This window comes from Peromyscus leucopus, chromosome 1 (assembly GCF_004664715.2).
Source record: "Peromyscus leucopus breed LL Stock chromosome 1, UCI_PerLeu_2.1, whole genome shotgun sequence".
Classification (NCBI taxonomy): Eukaryota; Metazoa; Chordata; class Mammalia; order Rodentia; family Cricetidae; genus Peromyscus; species Peromyscus leucopus.
In genome coordinates, this window is record NC_051063.1 from 14,215,219 (window position 1) to 14,238,348 (window position 23,130).

A 23,130-nucleotide genomic window follows, 5' to 3' on the forward strand; every position below is an offset into this window, starting at 1 on the left:
TGTGTGTGTGTGTGTGTGTGTCTCAAGGAAGTTTTAAGTGAAATATTTTCCCACTGAGTTAAGTTTAATTTAGTATTTGTTAAGGAAGCACAAAAATGAAAGTACTAGAAAAATGAAGCATTCCTTAAAGTTCCAAGTACAAGGACAGGTTCGGAAGTCCTTTAACACAGATGCTTCCAGATTGAAACTTTTTCACTGCAAAGACATTGCATAAGGATCCGAGGGAAAAGGATGGGCCTAAGTATTTAAGAGTCAGGAATGCACTTGTTTGGTGTTCAAATACTTCTCTAGTTAATAATGAGCAACATCACTCAGTGAATTTTGATTTTTCCCTGTATGTTCTATATAATTCTGGTCTACTCAGTAAGCATTATACCATTTGATGTGCTGGTTACAGCATTTTCACACTTGGCAGGACACCAGTTATGTATGCCATTAAATCTCAGTGGGGAGCTTTCTCTATGTCTGTGCATGTTCCTTTTACTGTGTGCTACTGAAGAATTGTATTAGATTTGCATTCCCTAGAGGGGTTGAAACAAGGGCTGTTAGCACCTGGTTGCAAAGCATGAAAGGCAGGGGTTAGAAGTATTTGTCAAATTACCTTTCCTGACCAGTGTCACAATTTATATATTATTTCCCCTACTGCTTAATTCTTTATTATTTTCTAAAGCAGGTTGGTGTTTGGGGCTGGGGGAGGAGAAAACAATAAGCAATTAATAACAAAAACTAAAAGAATATCAGCTATAGTGCAACAGCTGCATAATCTTAACCTTGAGTATTGCTCTCCAAACCAAAAAAAAACTCACTGATGCATCTAGGACTGTTCTCTAGTTTAGCTCCTTTATGATGGGGTGGATGAAATGAAGCTTAAAGTTGATTAACTATCTTGCGGGGTAATACAAAAGCCCCCATCACATCCCTGCCTTAGTTACCCCCCCCCCAGGAGTTGTGAGAAAATGCCACATGTGCCCTGCATTCCTGCTACTGAGCTTTTGCATGAAGAGCTCCTTTGAAAGTTACAAGACCCCTAGTCAAACTCTGTCACCTCCATCTACCTCTGCTTTCTTACAATTGATATAGAATTATGAGGAGTCCCATTTCCTGGAGGTGGAAACACTCATGGCATTTAGTTATTAAGAAGCACTTGAGGCAGAGCCTGGCTGGTAGGGAATGGCTAACACTAGCAATCACAGTCCTGTGAATTTCTTGGATTCGCTTCCCAGGTCTCTTCCCACAGTGCCATTCTCCTGTTTTCTCCTACTTTTTCTGTTAGTCTCTCTTACATCATTGTTTCACCCAAGCACCAGTGTGAAGTTTCCAGGTTTACCCAGACTTTTAGGGTCCTACGGATTCTTTTTTCTCAGAGGATTTGCTAATTCCATTTTTTCTTTCTCATGTCACACACCTTCCTTTACAAATAAATAATGGGAAATTCAAGACAACAAACATGTTCACATAGGGTTCAAATTTCATGAAAAATTAGCATAATTATTGAATATAACTCCTTAACTTACAGTTTTTCATGCTCAAACGACATTTTCACCTGCTAGCGATATCTCTCATGCACAGAGTAAATAATTACAACCAAAATGTATTATGATAATTTCACTTATTTGCTCACAGCAGCCCTACTGGAAGCTATGATTTCTTTTATAGAGATGAAGAATCTAAAGGGCTAGTAATAAAAACCTGCATAGCTTTTAAATGACAAATCTAGACCTTGAATGCTGGTTAGCTGCACCCCCATGCTGCTATGGCCACTGCCATGACTTAGGGACATAGAAATTATATAGTGTGCACTTTTTTGCTTTGACTTTTATCTGCCCACTCCTAAATCCTGGAGAATACTGACTGTGAGCTTTCCAGGATGAGAGAAAGGAGACAATAGAGAGGGCCAAAGGAAACAGTTCTGTTCACTGAACAGAAAAGGAATGTCTGGGCTTGGAGAAACTGTGAGGAAGAAGTTGAGACACAGGTGCACACTTTCCATGTGAGCTGCATTACTTCAAGCACTATGGATGAAATTTTGGTTACAACAGGTGATTTTATTCTTATATGTCTGGTTTCATTAATCTCTCTCTCATCTGTGTGTATATACATATATATGTACAAAGAAGTATGAACAATTGAATTTTCTGTGCTAGGCACAATTGGAATATTGAGATTTTTAGTTACCTCCACCTTTTATCTTTTAAAATTTTTACAATTTACAAAATCAAGCTAGTTGGGATTTCAAATAACTCCTCCCTGCTTTCCTTAATTTCTCCCATTTTCTCATTCTTTTTCCAGTGTCCCCTTATCCTTTGTTTAATACATTTGTTGTGTGATTGTTCCATAATCAGATATTAGAATGCTAATATGGTTATTGTCTCAAGAAATGATATTTTTAATGGATTGTTAGGGCAGCAAACAAGTAGCTAGAATACATTCAATGGTGGAATGTTCTCAAAACAGGAAAGCGAAAAGCTGAGAAGATTTGTAAAAGAGGTAAAGTGGAAGAGGAAAGTACATGGGCTCGGAGAGTGCTTTCTTTGACTCCATGGCTGGTGGAGTCCAGAGGAAATATTGATGCTCAAAGGGGCAGAACTACCTTCAAGATAAAGCTGTCTGTGCTATGGCTGCCTTCATTTAGAAAAATCTATTCTAACTTCTGACTAAAACTATATTTTATTTTCTCAGTGTTTGGAAGCAGTTGAACAAATAGCTGAATTTCTGCGATATATAGTTGTCTAATAAGACAGACTTGAATTCAATTTCCAGAGTCCGTACTTATTTCTTAATCTAACCTTGGCCAAGCTTTAATCTGCTTCGACTTAAATTTTTCTATCTATGAATTAGCATTTAATAAAGATGCTACTTTGGAAAGTGCTTATGAGAATTAAATAAATAGTTTATTCTTGTATAATATTAGAGGGACCAGCCTTAATATTACACAACCCAGGGGCTCAGGAGAGAAAGACAAATGGTGACGACTATTTTCCGGAAAATAGAATCTCAGCACGCCGAGCTCTTTAGTTCATTCATTTTAATTCCCATTCACTTTGATTCTCAATTCTCTTTTCACTCTCTAGCTTTACAGTTTTATACCCAAAACAATCACAACCCTCCCCTTCAGCCAGGTCACCAGGTCTGAATTCCTGCAAGGTCATAAAGGCAGGTAAGAGTTTCCTCAGGCAGTGATTGTCAGGCTTTCTTTTATGACCTGAAAATGGAGTGGTTAAGGGAGAAAGTCAGCTGAGAGCTAATATCAGTTAGTATATCAAAACGGAAATTTATGTGTTCAGTCTATATTCCTAGGAGTGGTTAGGTAAGAAGTTAGGGGTCTATAAAGTTAGTAAGGTTGTAAGAAAGGAGGGTCCGAGCTAAATTGTGTAAAGCTATTACTTAACATCCACCTGACCTAGGTGGTGTCTCCTTGTGGAATTTATCTTAAATCAGGAGACTAGTTTGTGGTGAACTGGACTTATATTTCTGTTAGTTCTAGAATGTGGCTAAAAGAGATAGCTGAAAGGGGAGAAACAGATGGGCTGGGGGGAAGGAAGCCTTTTCTGAGGCTGTTCTCCAAATACCTTGAATGTCTATATCCAGAGAGTGATTAGTCCACACTGTTAGCAGTTCTTAGGGAAAAATCAATTGGAAAAACTATGAAAGCACACATGATTTTAATAATAGAAGACAGCTGATACATAACAAGCCAAGTAACACCAAAAGCTCCTTGGAATTTGGCTTCTCTGAAGAAATTCCTTGATCGCTTCAGGTAGTGAACCAGCTGAGTTCTTATAATATTTTCCTGTGGCCTGTAACAGTTTCTGGAAAGTAGACAGTGTCTAACACTTATTATTTGGTACAAATAGGTCTAATTTGATACTTATAAGTCTAACACTTATCATTGGTATCTTCCCGAACTATTCTTTCAAAGATGAACCCTAGAGTCCTGAAATGGTTCAATTTTCAATGCCAGTAAAATCTGTAATTTATTACTTAATACCGTGTTTATCTCATTTGACATGAATAAGTAACTAGTTGGAAGAAACCAGAAAATATTACTATGTTCCTGTTTCCAAGTTTGGGAAGCAGAGCTCAGAGAACATGCTGACTTGTTCAAGGCTACCCAGCTCTTAAGATAGAAAACCAGTTGGGTGGTAGTGGTGCACACCTTTAATCCCAGCACTCAGGAGGCAGAGGCAGGTGGATCTCTGTGAATTCAAGACCAGCCTGGTCTACAGAGAGAGTTGCAATTACACAGAGCACAGAGAAGCTGTGTTTTGAAAAAAACATAAATGAATGAATTAATGGATAAATAAATAAAACCAGAATATAAAGATGATGGACTGTACATTTCAGATGATGTGTTTATATATGCCATCCTTTTCTCCCTGACTACTAAAGACAGTGATATTCAAATCTCATTCAAGAAAACCTCAACACAAATCCTAAAGTAAATAGCACATAACCTTTGAAAGTTATTGTTTCCATTTCTTAAAGACTGTTCACATGGCTTTTCAAGCATAGAGTATACCTACTGAATTTTTCACTTGCTCCTTTCCAAAATGAGAAGGCTATGTGAGAAACATTCAGAGAGTGTGGTAGACCCATTTGAAGAGCAATCCAACCTAAGTTAATGCCTCTGCTCTACCTTGGTGTTTTCTGTAGAGGGCAGAGGGCCTAATACTGTTAAGGAAGAAAGAAAGATACACAGAACCTTTAATGCTGCTATAGATTAATTATGATTCAGAACATTTATGATGCATATATATGTATGTATGTATGTGTATATATATATGTATGTATGTATATATATATATAAAATTTTGTCATCCATTGGACTTAGAGATGATGTAACTCAAAGTAAATGCAGCAACATCCTTCCTTTCTACTTGACCTAAAGGGCTTTAAAACAGGTGCAAATGACTAGGCAGTTACATTACTAGCAAGGGAATCATGTAAAACAGAAATAGAAGAAGTCTGCATTTCTCCCCATTTATGTTGGCCGCTCTCACTTTGTTTTCACCCCCTTGACTGCAGATAGTTTCCTACCTTATGATATTTCTTCTCTCATTTCCTTTTACCTGCTCAATTTTGAACCACAAGATTTTGCTTTGCTGCCTCAGGGCTTAGGTTAAAACTAGTTGTGAGAAATCTAGCCCCCCCCCCTTTTCAATGTTTATGATCCACTTGATGTGTTCCACTTCTCCTATTGTTAATTCTACCCTGCTTTTCATTTTCTTATTTTCATCATTTCCCATTGTCGTGGTACATTTTCAGGTTTTAAATGATGAGAAAATATACACATTATAATATTTAGCACTTCCCTACACATTGACATCACCACCCATCACTCTCTATGTTGTGTCCCTGCCTTTCAGAGTTGGCAACATACATAGGTGATCTGGAGTGGGGACTGATTTTTAGGATTTTTCTCCATTAGAAAATCTTAAAAATACTTTGTACATTGAAAATGCAATTTTTATACATTCTCAGCGACCACAAAAACATTGACTTCCATTATAAAGACTTTGAGCTGATATCCCAGTTACTATTGTGCAGAGATAACTTGAATTTAGGTCACTTTGTTGGAGGAAGTTGAGAGCAAATAGGCCACCAAATCTCATACCAACATATCAGAAGAGAAGATATTTCTTATGCCCATTAATAAAACTCATTTTAATCTAAATCAGAAATATTTTGAAGAAAGTTCATGTTTGGTAAAAGGAGAAAGATTTAAACAGTCTGAAGAGAAACCAGAGTATAGAAATTTCTTATTTAAAATTGTCTTTCACCAAGTACAGGAAGACTTAAAAACTTTGACTCTGAATAGGCATCTTTGTTTTTTTTTAAGTTGGGACACTAAACTACACCAGTAAATAGGAAGATAGTATGTGTATTATTTTTAATTTGATAAATGCAAAGTAGAAATGTATAAATCAAGTTTAAGTTGCCTAAAACACTTTTTAATTTTTTTTTTATTCATTTTACATACCAATCACTCATCCCTCCTCCCATTTCCTCCACACACACATCCCCAGCTATCCTCCCACCCCTCTTCACCTCCTCCAACAGAGTAAATTCTCCCATGAGGGGACAGCTAAGCCTGGTACGTTCAGTTGAGGCAGGATCAAGCCCCTCCCCTCTTTATCAGGGTTGAGCAAGGTATCTGACCATAGGTAATAGGATCCAGAAAGCCGGCTCGTGCACCAGGGATAGATCCTGATCCCACTGCCAGGAGCCCATCAGACAAACCCAGTTATACAACTGTTTCCCATATGCAGAGGGTCTAGTCTGGTCCCATGAAGGTTCCACAGCTGTGGGTCTGAAGTTCATGAGTTACTTTGAGCTTGGTTCAGTAAGATTAGACAACTAGCAACAGTGGTGAGGGTGCCTGGACTGGCTGATCCCTGGTAATCAGATTGGTGAATACCATAATTGTCATCATAGAGCCTTCATCCAGTAACTGATGGAAGTAGATGCAGACATCCGCAACCATGCACAGGCCAAGCTCTGAGAGTCCAGCAGAAGAGAGGGAAGAGGAATTACATGAGAAAGGGGGGTGTCAAGATCATGATGGGAAAAATCTACAGAGACGACTAAAAAACTCTTATTGATTGTTTCATCAGATTAAAAAAATACTAAAATAAAAGTCCTGGAATTCCAAGATTACAAATGACAGCTTTGAAATTCCAGTGATTTCTGTGAACTTAGGCTTAACATCTCTTGTATATATACAATACTACAGAACACCATGTGTGCATTCAAAATTATAATACAGTTAATGATTAAATGTGTCAAAATATTTTATTTTAATAGTATCATCCCTATCCACCAAACATGTCAACAGCAAACAACAAATGGCAAGTATAGTTCTCTCCATGATAGGACATTTAACAGGCTAAAATGGGTTTAATAATTACTATAATAAACATTCATTGAACTAAATTTCCCCATATATCCATTTAATATAATTATAGGAAGGGTAGTTATTCAAATATATTTGCTCTTACAAGTAGCTAGAAGGCAATAAAAAATGTAAGTCTAAGACAACTTAGAAAGAGAGAGCATTATGGTAGGTCATACCAATAAATTCACTATAACTAATAACAGAGGCAAGAAAAGATGTTGCAAGTCTAATTGTTACAGATACATTGGTAATTATATAGTTTATGTTGAGTTCTGTCTTAATACTGATATGTCTGGTGGAGAATGCATGTAATGGCAGACTACTGAGTCCTACTTTATGGGTGGCAATGATATTTGCTCTCTAGCCTTATGAGCTCATTGCTGGCTTGCAGAAGTAGTCTCTGGGAGAATCCTCTAGATCCGATTGCTCCAGTTCATGTCAGTATTGGCTATCTTACTTAGTTCCTAAAACATACTTTTTAGTCTAGAATTCAGTAACTCAAATTTTCCTCTGGGCATCAGAGTCCACTACATGTTTATTTCATTTCAAGTTGATTCTAGTGAACCCCTTTACTGGGCTATAAGTATCTCAGGTTTGGCCTATGCATTGTCCTAATTCCACACCCCTTTCTTCCACAAGTCTTGCCATGAAATTTACTGATGAAATTACTACTTTGGCTATTCAGATCTTCAGTTTACTGACTGATACTGATTAGAAATTCTCTCTTAGAGTATGAACCTCCAGGAGCAGAGCTATACTTAAACTACTTCTTGCTTTCTCACAGTATCTTCCATGGTATATGTCTCATACTTGGTTATTACTTGACAAAATATTTCTCTGATCAAAATGGTGATCATTTTTGCATGGCACAGCCAGTGTAGTCATGATACAACAGCAGCTGTGGCTGTCTACAATGAGACAACATGAGACTTGGCCTATGAGCAGTCCCGGATCTGGGGAGGATTTACTGGTCCCTGTGCCTCTCTGTTGAATTATTGACAACTGATGGATTCTGGTGATGGGACAGTCATCACTGTCACTTGTATATCCAATGGTGAGCCCACCATGCTCCTAATGAATAATTTCAAATCCATGGATATGTGAATGATCTTTGTTAAATTCAGATTTCAAACAAATAAACAAATAAAATAAAGCAAAAACCATGGGCATAAGAAAGGGTGTACAGATAGGTTGGGAGGATTAATGGACCTGTTGAAGATTAGAGAAGTGAGGAGTTGCACTAATCAGAGTGTACTTTGTACTTGAATAAAATTGGCAAAGAAAACAACTCAATAAAAAAAAATTTAAAGTGGTCATTCCCGGATTTGGTTATGTAACTAAAGCTAAACAAACACTGGACTTGCAGTTTTCTTTAGTATTAAAGGTTAAATCTGAATAATGCTGAGTCATGGGTGGTCACAGGGTTATCCAAAGCCTACCTCTTCAGTTATCTGAAGCCCACCAGATAAACTTCAATATTATTCTGAAGCATCTACTGACTTTAATATGAAGGAGCAGTGTGCAGTTTAGATGCATGATTCTAATATCAAAATGGCATGTACATTTTGTAATGGTTCTTTCCCGAAAAGAAATCATGGGTCATAAGTCACCTATGACAGGGATATCACTAAGAACTCAACAGCTGAGGACAAGAGAACCCAGAACTAGCTGCTCTCACAACAGCATAACAAAATGTGGTCAATTTAGCATGGGACTTTTCCGTTATGTCTAAGTGAAATTATAATTTTTCAAAAAGGGTGTGGAATTATGAGTCTATCTACATATTATGAGACATTAGATCTCTTAGTTTATCTATGAAAATCTGAGGTATAGTGCAATTCCTATGGCAGAAATAAGACAGGTTATTATTGATGGTGAGTGAATTTCTTGATAATTTTCAAGGCCAATTAAAATGCCTAATCTGGTTTGCAATCTCATAGGCTGTGAATATCTAACTTTAACACAGAGAAGAACATACTAATTTTGTAGTAGGAGATACCTGCTACTTTGCAATAAATTACATTCAGTTGGAGCAACTAGTCAACAGGTCATGAAGGGATGCTGCTAAGTTGGTTTAAAGTAAAACATGAAAATGGTGAGGCTCCAGCTGAGAACCTAATAAAGGAAAGTAGAGAAGAGGAGGACCTGGAGACTGAACCATGAAGTAGGGTGAACTCATGGGCTGAGCTCAGGGACTGGAACCAAAGGTCAAGATGAAAAATCACCTTTTTTTTTTCTACTGCATATTTAAGTGTTTTTATCTGCTTTCTCTGTATCTCCACAGATCTTCATAAACAATGAATGGCATGACTCAGTGAGTGGCAAGAAATTTCCTGTCCTTAACCCGGCGACTGAGGAGGTTATCTGCCATGTGGAAGAAGGGGACAAGGTAAGTTCCAGCACCCACAAGTCCAATTTGCTTCTCACTGTTCTGAGCTCAAAACCCAGTATAAGCTCAAAGAAGGACATGAAAATATGGCTGCTCTGGCAGTTGGGTAAATGTTCCCTTGTCCTTGGCATAAGACAAACACCATCAGTAGATGCCTTGGATGAGGTGCTGATTTTTTTTTCAAGCTATTTTTCCTTGGTTGCTTTTCACTTGAAATAGTGTCTAGATTCACTATGCAGACAGACTCGTAGAAAGGAATCCATCTTGGGCTAAAAGAGAGAAATATTTTATAAGCTTACAGTTGTTCTTACACATTTGCTAAGTGAGGCTAAAGGTTGATATAGGACTTTTAGAACAATGTATTGTCAAGTTATTTTATTGAAAATCATTGATTTGGGAACAAGGAGATCAGGGAACTTCATGCTATACTGCATAGTGGCAAAACCACATTCTTACTGCAGTATGTAAGGGTTTCTTTTTCCCACACCTCCCAAGAGTGTGTGTCCTTTTTATGTTCTGATTTTTAAGAATCATTAGGAGTAGAGTACGAGGATATCATTTGATTTTCATTGTGTTTGGAGTTTGTCCAATAGCTAGCAAAGGGAACATGGGTTCATATTCCTGTTGGCCATTTACACATCTTGAGCAATGCTTTTTGAGATAATTTCTATTTAAATTTGGAATATTTTTATTTATATTAGTCCCTTATAAAATCTGGAAACCAAATATTTGTCCAGTGAACAGAACAGTCTACCATCTCCCCCTGCAAGCTGTCTGTTCACCCATTTGCCCTCTAAGACTGTATCTTGAAATTATTTTTGCACATTTTCTTTCAGTAATATCATGGTTGTGTGTTTACATTTAGGTCCTTGGTCCATTTGAGTTCATTTCCATTTATCACGGAAGAGAAGGCTATACACTAACTCTTCTTCATGTAGTTTTCTAGCTTCTCTGTAGGAAAGAGGCTGGCTCTTCTCCAGTGTCTGTTGTGATACATTTGTTGAAATGGCTGCAGATGCATAATGGAAAATATGGGTTTGGACTAGTTCAAAGGAAGGATGACTGGAACTACTGGCTTAGCCACTCGTGCATCATCCTGAATTTCTAGAAGACTAAACTTAGGCAGAGAGATAATTACCATCCACAACTATGTGCCAGCGGTGACCCAGAAGCCTGTGAGCTAATCCCAGAAGGAAGTGAAAATGTGTTTACTATATTAAGAAAAGGAGGAATAAGTGCTTTTTACCTGAGGCTGATATAGACACAATATGGCTTTACCTCAAATGCCACCCTCATTTACTGAGTATCTCCAACAAGACTGGGAAGAAAGAAACAGAAACCTAAGCCTCACATGCGGTAAGACATAGATAAACGACGAGCTCATCTGCTGCCTATGCCTTCTCCGTGTAGATAAAAATGACACTCGACGCTATGAATCTGTAGATGTAGGTTAACAAAAAGAAATATTGTTGCTGCTTTAACACTGAAGCCTTGACCATTCAGCTCCTAGGGGACATCTTGCTCTGACACTGTGGTTGGTCTCATCAGGAAAACAAAACTCTCTGCCTGGGTTCAGTAGAAACCTTGGCAGGTCAGGCAAGCTGAAGACTTTGCTGGGGGAATCAGTGAGGTTTACCATTTCCTCAGGCACAGATGGGAAAGCTGGTGACCATGCCAGCAGCCTGGTCAGGGAGCACTGATCTGCGCTGTGCTTAGTGATAAATGCCCCTGTTGTAGAAAGATCAAGAAGAAGAATTCATACCCAGGCAAGCTGCAAGCCAAGTCACTGTGCCAATCTGATTGGTGGGACAGATGAGTCTTCTAAGACAGTTGTCAATGAAATAAAGTATTTGTGATAAACAAGGGCTTGCTTCACAACCACATTCCTCTTTCTGTTTCCTTTTTTAAAAAAATTATTTAAAAATGTCTTTTTTGAATTATTTCCATTCAAATAATTTGTGAGGAATCTCATAACCAGCGTCTAGCATTGCTTAGTCACTCTAGCATAACCTGGTAAAGTTCACAGTCACAAGAAACCTGGTATGCTGGACTGATTTATGAGGTCAAAGACTAAAGGTTTTGAAGATTCCATTCACAAGCAGAATGGGGCTGCCAACAGGCCATATCCTGCCTTTCATGGTATCACAAGTGTGGTGGGGCAGGGGCCAGAGCAAATGCATGTTCAAAAGCCAAGAATGCCTGTGGGTGGGAAGTGTTTTCTTTTCACTTCAGTGCTTCTTTAGGAGCTGCTGACTAATCCTGGGGCATGAGCTAATTGATAATTGGATGGATAAAACTAAGTGTCCACTAAAGTAAGTGCTTCAGACAGGTGTGAAAGGAAACTGGTCTGATTGCTATTTTCTCCATCTCTGACTGAACTTAATGTGCCGGTGCACATTCCAGGAGAGATGGAAGCAGTCAGAACCTCCCTAACTGGTCTTAGAATGAAGAAGGCTCTTGCTTTCTCACTTTCATTCCAACTTCCTGCATACATTTAGCCTGCAGGCTCTGACTTCAAAACTGGAATATTTGACTTTCCCTAGGCAACAGCATTTGATCATAGAAAAATCCCATTTAATCTTGTTGTCTGGCTAATTAATATATATATGTGTATTATATATATATATATATATATATATATATATATATCTTGGAAATGCCAGTCCTTGAATAAAAATATACATAACGATAGCTTTGAAAAAAACATATTAAAAAAAACCTTTATGTGATTAGTATATTAGGTAATGCAAAAGTTTTGATACATAATGAAATCAGTTGAACCATGACTATATATGGTTAACTATATAAATATTTAAAAATAAATTATACAAGGCAAAATGCATGCTTTTATATGGTAACATGTTAGATTTACAATAAAGCTAAAAAATAATTAAAGTTTGCATATGTATTAAAAGAATAGCAAGAAATCTTGCCATCTGAAATACAGTGAGCAACGACTATGCTGCCCAAAGCAGCTTTGTTAGACACCCTGGCTGAGATACAAGTAAATATGGAGGTCAGTATACAATCAAATTTTGGCTCTATTTTCTGCTTTGTTTCTCATGTATCAAGTCTAATTACCTGCATTTCAAGGTTTATGATATTTAATTGGAGTAGCAACTTGGGGGCTATAAAGATCTTGCCTTTTTATCAGAAGCCTAAAGCCTCTCTCTCTTTCTTAAATCATTTTATTGAAATGAACTCACAAAGAAAAACTTCACACAGCTAGATTAAGGAAACCACTCAAAGAGAAACTTACCTAGTCCCAAACTATGCATCTCAGTGTATTTCTACACAGTTAGAAGGGCCATTGTGAAGCCATGGAACTTGACTTGGGGTTTCACACTCTCCCTATCAACTATATTTTTGTGGATTTACCCAACACAAAGACTATGGCAGAGTTGAAATTAAAAAAAAAAAAAAAAAAGAGTTAGCTTTTATCCTCTCTCACGGTTCAAGGGTCCTTTTGCCTGTGTTCTGTGCTGTCTCATTCACTGCTATTACTTTCTTTGTCTCCTTTATATGACATTCTATACACACACAACTGTCCACACACAAACATTATACATTCTAGGCTAAGATCTGCACATGAGTGTAGCTAGAGTTTTCCAGCCTGGCCCACAGTCAGGACAAATCTGTCACCCACCAGTCCCACAGCCGCTCAGACCCAACCAAGTAAACACAGAGACTTATATTGCTTACAAACTGTATGGCCGTGGCAGGCTTCTTGCTAACTGTTCTTATAGCTTAAATTAATCCATTTCCATAAATCTATACCTTGCCACGTGGCTGGTGGCTTACCAGTATCTTCACACGCTGCTGGTCATGGCGGCAGCTGGCAGTGTCTCCCTGCCTCAGCCTTCCGCTTCCCAGAATTCTCCTCTCTCCTTGTCCCACCTACTTCCTGCCTGGCCACTGGCCAATCAGTGTTTTATTTATTGACCAATCAGAGCAATTTGACATACAGACCATCCCACAGCACATGAGGAAGAATATTCAATTTTTTTTTCTGAGCTTGAGTGACCTTGCTTAATATTACATATATTAAATCCATTCCTTTCCCTGTGGATTTCTTGATTTCATTTTTCTTTAGAACTGAATAATATTCTATTTTCTATGGGAACCATATTTCCATTTATTTGTTGATGGGCACTTAAGTTACTTCCATTTCTTTGATATTCTAAATAGAAAAAGTTCATGGTAACTGTCTATAGCACTAACTCATGACAATGAAGAACTTACTTTCCTTCCTGGAGGTCAGTAAAAGGCTCTTAATTACTGTGTGCATTGTGCTGTGTTTCTGGTGACTTTTGTGTTAGGTTAACATACTGAACCAGGACTTTGAAAAATGTGTGGGACTTTGAAAAGTAAAGGGACATGCTGTTAGAACATTCACTATTCAAGGAGAATTTCAGGAGCCAAGATGAGAAGGGATGGCTCCTACTGAGTAGGAGAAAGGTTAACAGGAAGTCTTGACCTGCAAAGTGGGGCCAAAAAATGTTGGACCTTGAAACCAAATGGAGAGCCTTGACCTTAGGACTGTGGATAAAGCAAGCAGGTGTAAACATGAATGGGAAAGTGATAAGATTAATTACGTGAAGGATATCAGCTTTGTAGAGGAAGCGGCTGACAGTATGGGACAACAGAGCTGATGTGGAAGAGGACAGAGAAGGCTGAAAGAACATGCTAGAATGGTCTAGGATACTGTAGTCACTTTCATGTTGGTTTCTCTTTTGGAACCACAGTTGTCTCCCTCTAGTGAATACTTAGCATGTCATTCACATAGAAAATGTGAGACAACTGTTCCTGAACAAAAGCAATGAACTTCAAACAATGTATCTTACTTTAGAGCAGAGTAGACAACTTGCATCCACATGTTGGTAAATTAAACCACCCTGGGATCAGAAGGTGTAGCTGCTGATGTAGACAATGTGATGCAGTGTATCACAGCTGTGTGGAGTTCACAGGCCTTTTTAGCTATTATTCTCTAATAGAGTACAACTATTATTTACCTAGCCTTGTTTTGTGTATCAGAAATAAATTAGAGTCAACCTAAAGGGTCTGTGGGTTATATGCAAATTCTACATAAATTTAACATCTATGATTTTAGACTATCTTTCCAGGACTTGAGAATCGGTTCTTCCTGGATACTGAGGGAAGGGTGTATTTATAAAATGATAAGGTGAAGTTTGGTTGCATGTCCCTCCAATTTAATGATGTTTCAGAACAAAATCTTTACCTCAGGGTCCTATCATTAGCCAACCTATAATTAGAATGCTAGGAAGACACACAGGTGTTTGAATCCCTCAAATCTTACATGGTTAAAAGGAAAAAATCAAAATTCAAAGCTGAGTTGTTGTTGTTGTTGTTTTCACTAAAATTTCATGGTCCTTACTCTCTTTATGGCCTTACAGGATTATATACACGATGTGAGGGAAGGAGAGTCATGACCCAAATGATATAAACATAAGAACAAATGTATTTATGATAGCTCTGTGTAGGAGGGTTTCTTGAATGGTAAGGTTTATTTCAAAACCATTTTCTATCCACCCTTAGGGAGAGGGAGGAGGCTCAAGACAACTCATACTTGGCAAAGGCCAATGACATAACACTAAAACAGAAGGATCCACACCAGAGCTGTATCTCATGGGTCTAATATAGAAGGATGTATGTGCATGTGTGTGTGTGTGTGTGTGTGTGTGTGTGTGTGTGTGTGTGTGTATGTATGTGTTAAAGTATCCATAGATCACATGGGAAAATGCAGATTTTTGAGGTCTCCTTTTTCTTTTCTTCTCCAAACAGTGTTCTCTGGATTTCCTTGGGAAAAACTTAGAAAATTTGTTGTAAAACAAAACAAAATCTAAATATAAGCAATAATATGGTTAACATGATACGTAAAATATACATTGTTCTCAATGGAACAAAGCAAAAACTACATGTGCTTAATTCTATGTAGTCATTATTCTTCAAAAGATTCGACACTAGTGTGTAAAGTAGTATAGTAAACAAGTATTAGTGTGTAACTTTAAACATTCAGTTGTTTAAAGCAAGATGTTCTTCTAAAAGGATTTTTCCTGACCCATTCATAAATAAAGAGGGTCTTTGATTTATATGGTTGTACAGATAATTTTACAACCTTAATTTATTACTTTTAAGTTTTTTTGTTTATTTTTGTTTTTGTTTTTCAAGATAGGGTTTCTCTGGGCAGCCCTGGCTGTCCTAAAACTATTTAGGTAGACCAGGGATAGGAAAGCAAAACACATTCAATAGAAACTGGACATTTTGTTTTGAAAATTGGACTGTTTCCAGGCTTTGTAGTACAATAGTCTCTTGTGATACTTATGGGACTCCCCAACAGCCACACAGTCCTGTGGGTAAGCTATCAGTTCTGTAACCCACAATATACTGAGTTTAATACAAGAAATGACACATCCAATACTTGTTAAGGAAGACAGTCCCATATTAGGTAGTTTAGGTCAAGCTGTGATGTTTGTTGTGTAATGTGTACTGAATGCATTTAATATATTTTCGGTCTGTAGCTCTCATAAATGCAGGATCACCTATACTATGACATGGTTTATTTCCAACGCAGTTTGCAGACATGTAGACTTCTTCAATGTCTTATGGAATGCTTTCTGAGGAAGGTGATATTAATATAGCCTTCCATGCCTCTCCAAGGTAAAGGCAAAACAGGTTCAGCTAAGTGTAAGCAATTCAAAAATATAGGAGGGTCTCCTTCTTGATATTCTCATTCTCAGAATTAAGTCTCTTAAATAAAGATGCAGTCCACTGGCCTGTAGGATTTATGGGGTTCCACACAATGCCAGTCTTATAGATGAAATTTTGAAAATTAATTACATTTAAAATATTAATTTATGAGCCAGGCAGTGGTGGCATATACCTTTAATCCCAGCACTTGGGAGGCAGAGGCAGGTAGATCTCTGTTAGTTAGTTTGAGGCTAGCCTGGTCTACAGAACAAGTTCCAGGACAGCCAGGGCTACCCAGAGAAACCCTGTCTCAGAAAACAAAACAAAACAAAAAATATTTATTTACTATGTGTGTGCATAGACATATGCGTGTGCACACACACACACACACGTGCACATACACACATGCACATGTGCACAGGCATCATGGCACCCATGTGGACATCGGAGGACAACTTGTTAGAGATGGTTTTCTCCTTCTACCATGTAAGTGTTAGAGCTGGAACTAAGGATATAAGGCATGGCAATAAGGGCCTGTAACTCAAGTGAGCCATCTCTCAGGGCCATGCTGTATTTTAGATGTTGTTGCTTTATTCTATGTTAGTTCCACACCTAGTATTGTATTTGAAATAAAGTTCTCATACATTTATACTAAGCAGCTCCTTTCATCTCAAATAATAATATGGAACAGATATGTCTCTCATTTTACTGACAGAAAAAATGAAGCCAAAGGAAAGACCTTATGGTGAATTGTTGAATAACCTAAAGTGGCTGAGTGAGTTGTACTAAGAGCCTGGCTGGCTGTGGATGTCTTCTTGTGCATCACATTTTATTCCTTTGCTGATAGGGAGAAAAGTATTTCAGGCTCAGCTCAAGCTCTCAACTAACAGATACCTTCCGTGGCCTCTGGAGATGCTTTAGCCTGTCCACTCTCACAGAGTTCCAATAAAAGAGTAAAGAATAACTTTGCTGTTACTGTAAACATGCACACATTCCTTAGTGTGGGAAGGGCAAGCTGGTCATAGAAGGAAGGATCTGAGTGCTTGTTTCTTTTCTTATGAACCTTGCAAAATAGCTGACAGAAGCAACTTTCAGGAAGGAGGATTTGTGGGCTCACAGTTGGAAAGGGTACAGTCCTTCATGATGGTAATGGAAAGGAAGAGAACACAGTGGCAGGAGCAGGGTACCAGGACCCCATGTGTCTTACTGGACCAGAAAGTGGAAAGAGATCTCAAGATGCCACTGGATCCCGGTTATAACCCATGGGCCATGCCTTGTGGCTCCACACCTGCCTCTCACTTCTGTGTCTATAAGGTCTCACAACCTCTCAAAACAGTGCTAACCCCCGAGTGGCAACTGTTAAAACATTTGAGCCAAAGTCAACATTTCACATGCAGACCAATGCACTATGTATACTATAAGCCTTCATTTCCACTAAGATATGGTGTGAATGTATCAAAATTTGGTACTTTAATTCATAATTTGGTAAAGGAGATAGTTTCCTTTACTTCTAAATCAAATAAGCTAATGTGTATAAACTAACTAGAATATTATTTCAAATAAAATAAACATTCGGTGTCCTATTACAATAAGGTGAAGTAACAACTATTAAAACACAGTCTCTCTATTCTAGGAGTTTAACTATTTGATAGACTATTGGAGTTTATTATAAATATTACTCGATTACTCAAGAGAACCCATTCCAGCATACTGTGGTGCTATGTGTGGAATGTTCTGGACTTTGGGCTAACATAGGCCTAGCTTCTGTTTGTGAGGACTGTGTTCTACTTCATGAAGTTGTGACATGGTGGTTGCATATCTAGTGTTTTGAACATCCTGAATTGAATGCTCTGTGATTTCCAGGCAGATGTTGACAAGGCCGTGAAGGCTGCACGACAGGCTTTTCAGATCGGCTCCCCATGGCGCACCATGGATGCTTCAGAGAGGGGGCGCCTGCTGAACAAGTTGGCTGACTTAATAGAAAGAGATCGTCTGCTGCTGGCTGTGAGTATTAACCAATGCCAACAACAGGATCCACAGGAGAGTTCCCAAGAGCACTCACTGCTCAAACTAGCCAGTTGATTTACTTAAGAGAGCACATGGACAAACATCCTGCCTTTTCTCTAGAATTTCTCAGAGCCCCTGCCATGGTCAAATGTTCCTAACAATGTCTTTGATTTCTCAAATTCACTCATCATGAAGTATTTTAGGGGGAAATCCATGAATCTGTTAAAAGTGTGAAAATATTGTTCTAAAACAAATTTTATTTATATCCACCTCAAAATTTTTTACAATGTCTCCTTTTCCTGCCATATATCTGTTGACAATATTATAACAAAGAGAAATGATTTTCATTTTCATGGGTGTAAAAGGATTAAAATAGAAACCAGGTTTAACATTGAGTAGAATCATTTTGGGGTGCCTATACTTTTTCATTTCTGTGGCTAGATATGTCAGCATAGAATATGAATAGGAGTACATGTACTTGTCTTCTGAGTTATGCATTTTAGTAAATCCAACTGAAAATGACATGGTTCCCAGTTAGATTCCAGACTACATTTTATTATCTTCATTTTGCTAGAAGCATTACCATTTTTTGCGGGGGTAAAAAAAAATCATCATTGCCACAAAGATGCTGAATTTCTTCAAAATATGAAAAAAATGCAGTCAGTAGTTGCTGCGGCAAAACCACACCCCCTCAATATTCTACAAAAAAGAAAGAAGTTTTCCAAAACTTACCTTCTCTCATTTGTCTATGGTGTGAAAAGTGTTAACTGCCTCTGCCGATTTGAAATGTTGCAGAAGATGAAGAACAGACACATAAAATCGGGTGGGTATAGATTCTTGGAGAGTGGACAATATAAATCGGAGGAGGAAGAGCTTTAGCTATTGGATGATCAACATGTAGAATGTAGGAATCCAAGGAGACCTTTATAGTCTGAATAAAAAGAGAAGGAAGAGAAAACACTGCAATCCTAGAAAGCCTGGAACTTTATATTCTGACTATCCAAATAGTTATGACCATGTTGCCTAAACAACAGTCATTGAAAACTGCTGAGGAAAATCCATAAATCCATGGTGAAAGATGTAAGTGTTAAGTGTGGATGAACAGACTTTTTATCTGCGAAGAATATGACAATGATAACTCAGGCATCAAGAATACTTGCAAACACTAAATTGTCTCTACCATTGGCTGGCAAGTGAGATCCTGTTAGAACTCTCATATGACAAGGAGGCTTCTAATCATCATCACAGCTGTGCACCTGTGAAACTGTGCCTACTGTATAGACACAGCTTAGTTGGAAGGAATTCAGAATGTGACACAAAGAGCACAGGGTCAGACAATCAGAATCTCATTATCCTTCCTACCAGGACCTTGCTGTATGACCATAAACAAGTTATTGCACTCTGTTTTAAAACCAGTTTAGTCAAGATGATTTGAGATTCAATATAACTACAAAGCTCTCTTACATAACTACTGAAAATGTTGACCATATATTCTTTTAATTCATTTTTTATTTTTATAACATTCCATACATTTATAAAATGAATATTGATCATATCCATCCACAACTACTTCCTACAAATTCCTCCTCGTGCCTCCATGCTACCTACTACCTACTTTTACATCTTCTTTTTACTCTTATTAGTAAATTTCAGAGTCCAATTATGCTGCTCATTTATACATGAGTATATGGTCATTCATTTTTATTTTAAATTATTTCATATGTATGGGTGTTTGGTCCTCGTGTATCTGTGTACTATGTGTGTGACTGCTGCTCTCAGAGGGGAGAAGGAGACATAATACCACATGTAACTAGGATTGTGGATGATTGTGAGCTATTACGTGGGTGCTGGGATTGAACTGGGTCTTCTGGAACAGCAGTCCACAATCTTAACCACTGAGCCATCTCTCCAGCTCCATTGAGCAATGTTCCTAATCTAATGTTCTTGCTGAGACTGCACCCTGTGGTTTGTGTTGGTTTTTAGACAATGGAGTCCATGAATGGTGGGAAAGTCTTTGCCCATGCATACTTGTCCGATCTAGGAGGCTGCATAAAGGCACTGAAGTACTGCGCAGGCTGGGCAGACAAGATCCATGGCCAAACAATACCAAGTGGTAAGTTTACCTAGAAAAGTAGAAGGGATGGTGAGAGAGGCAAGGCTACCATTATAGAGATGATGCTTTCAAACTCTGATAAAGACATCAAACAATAAAGCAAAATTGTTTTCCCCTTGACTTTGAAAAACTACATTTTGAAGAAGAAAATTCTATTGTGTCAACATTTCTTCTTGTTATCATGAGGAAAATAAAACTGTGGAGAATATAGATAGCATTAAAGTAAGAACGTTATCATAGAATTAATTAAAAATTCAAGTGAGGTGTCTAAATGCTCAAACTTCGCAAAGCTGGCAACTGAAATTACTTATTTGTGCTTCATTTCCATAACAACATTGATATTCTTCCTATAATGTAATTGTTTAAGAAATTTCGTCCAGAAAGAGCCAGGTATGCTTATTTGTGCCCTTTTAGGCTCAGTGTATGTAAACAAACTAATTTATATTAACATGTTTCAAAACACACAAAACAAGATGAGAACATATTTACTAGATGAGTTCAAACATTTGCATTGAAATGTTTGTGCAAGTGTTACTCAGGGTACATATAGCAGAACAGACACATGAAAAACACTTGAAATGGAAAAAGAATCAATTTGGTAATAAAATAGAGGGTGAGCTTTATGTCTATAACTGGAATGACTTCAAGAACTTAAATAGTCCACTTCCAGTTCTGACCCTAATATGCCCTTCCTAACTGGAGGATTCAGTTTGAGAGGTGGTCATCAGGAAGTTAGAAGATAAGAAGGAGACAACAGAGATCTCACAAATGTGGCTCTTTTGTGGCTCCTACTCCACTCGTAGGAAACACAGAAGCTTCTTAAAGTACCCCAAGGTCTTGACAGGAAAAGTTCTGTGGTGGTAGCAGTAGGCTCCTGTGAAGGAAGCCAGAATAAAACACAGAACAACAAAATTCTCAGGGTAACCACATCAAAGTAAGGCACAGGAATAGGCCAAACACAGACGGAAGAGAACCACGTTTCACTTCAAACACTTGTTTTCCTTTGACTGAAAAACACTGCATTTGTGTTTGATAGGCAAACGGAAAACCAGCTATTCCAACTCCGTAGAAAAACTGCTTACTCTGTGGAGATATTTTACTATTTTAAATCATTTACCATTTCAAATTTGGTGCTCCTGGGAGATTTGAGATGCTGGAAACATTTGCATGTGTCTCTGCCCTTACCCAGAGAGGCCCTCACCTCCCAGCTCCTTTCAGCATCACTCTGTGAACAAGGGTGATATAGAAGGCAACCATCTTGGAATACAAGGAATAGAGAGAGCTAACTGCCTGTTAAATCTTTCCCCATCTTGTCACTTATTTTCATGTATCTCAGTCTTTAAATTCAAATTGCTGTTTGAGGGCTCCATCGTTTATGTTATTAACCTTGTAGAGAGGATATTTTGTTTCCCTTTGCTATTCACTGTGGGGCTCCTCTCATATCAATCTCACATCATCCTGCCATGGGTGTATCCCACATTTGCCTTTAATGAACGGTGTGTCTGCTCTGTTTTTCAGATGGAGATATTTTCACTTATACAAGACGTGAACCTATTGGGGTGTGTGGCCAAATCATCCCTGTAAGTTCTCCTTCATGACTCCCAATGGGGGAGAGAAAGCTGTAATTCCATTTGATCTGAAACCCATTACCACACCAGTGAAACTTATGTGGTGGTTATGTGTGAAGTAAATTCAGTAAGCATGATGACCTGAAGCACATATTCCTGTAACTGAGCTTCTTAGATATGAGCTAGCTAGTCCAGAAAACCCTTAATACATTGTTGTACCCTTTGAGAGTGTTTTAATGTTGCCTAATAAGCCCTAAGTGTTTATTGCATCGGTTGTTTTGGAAATTGTGCTATGTTTTGGTTTCAAGAGCTTTGCTTTGTAAGTATATGGCAAAGGTTGTCATGGTTCATCTGTGCTGGGACATTTCAGTGGGACACAGCATGGCCCAGTACTCCCAGGACTTCTGTCTCCTCCTTGAGACTTTCCACAGTGGACAGTAACTACAGCAAGACTGTTCAAGTCTTGGAAAATATCTTTTGATTTAAATGGAAGTAATAATCTCCATGACAACTGGAAGAGTGCGTGGCCTGCATTGTACCTTTAAATAGCAAAGTTTGGGTGCTCAAAATTCTTCTGCCAAAAAATCATGTACTGGATGTGACCAGATTTCCTCCAAGATTAACACAGGACACTAGTCAGACACAGCTGACATAGTTTAAGAAGAAAAGTCAAGAACAGTGAAGTGTCCCAAAGTTTTTGGAATGACAGTGACTCCTGTTTAGTATGATTGAACATATCAATGTATTTCATTGAACTGTTTAGTATTTCAAAGGCTTTAAAAAACACACAGACACAGCTACACCACTCTATTGGACTACTGGTTAATTTATGCATTACTTCCCCTGTTTTGTTCTCTTGTTCTGGGGATCTAACCCTGGGCCTCACACGTTAGACAGGTATGTGCTTTGCCACAGCCCTGGATTTCTCGATTAATCCTGAAGACATTATCTAGAGTAGAGAGTTTTCAGGACTCACAGGTGGTAAATGCATTACATAGAGACATGGCCTGTGGGTTTGCTGAGATCCAAACTCAAGAATTCACCCACTGGATGTGAACTTCTTTGTCTTTAACAATATTGTTTATCTTGGGCTAAGCACAGCTCTGTGTTGTGGAAAACATATTCAGTGTGCCCATGGCCTGGTTTCAATCTCTAGGATCCAAAAATGTAAAAATGAAGTCTCCTAGGCACTATATATACTAAAAGATATTATAATTGAGTAAATTCAATTAAATGTGCCCTAGGAAGATATAGGGAGAGAATGTCATGTCTTTTAAACCATCTGTAACCTTTGACATGCTTAATTATATAGAAAAACATAAAAGAATGTCTTCCTTGTAGAATAAAAATTCAAAATAATAAGACTTGACTATAAATTTGAGAGTGTTTTGTATATGGTTAGTTCAGAACATTTATCATTTACTAGTTGCTTTTAGCAATAAACCTAAGT

General features: G+C 38.0%; 1 protein-coding gene across 1 annotated transcript in view; it reads left to right on the forward strand.

Annotated features, from left to right (window-relative positions):
• Aldh1a1 (aldehyde dehydrogenase 1 family member A1) overlaps positions 1-23,130 on the forward strand; it is a 122,065-nt gene that overhangs the window by 77,726 nt on the left and 21,209 nt on the right. The window contains exons 3-6 of the mRNA XM_028893773.2: positions 9,180-9,284; positions 17,856-17,996; positions 19,983-20,112; positions 21,631-21,692. Coding sequence (XP_028749606.1) covers positions 9,180-9,284; positions 17,856-17,996; positions 19,983-20,112; positions 21,631-21,692 — 438 coding nt within the window. The remainder of the gene's footprint in view (positions 1-9,179; positions 9,285-17,855; positions 17,997-19,982; positions 20,113-21,630; positions 21,693-23,130) is intronic.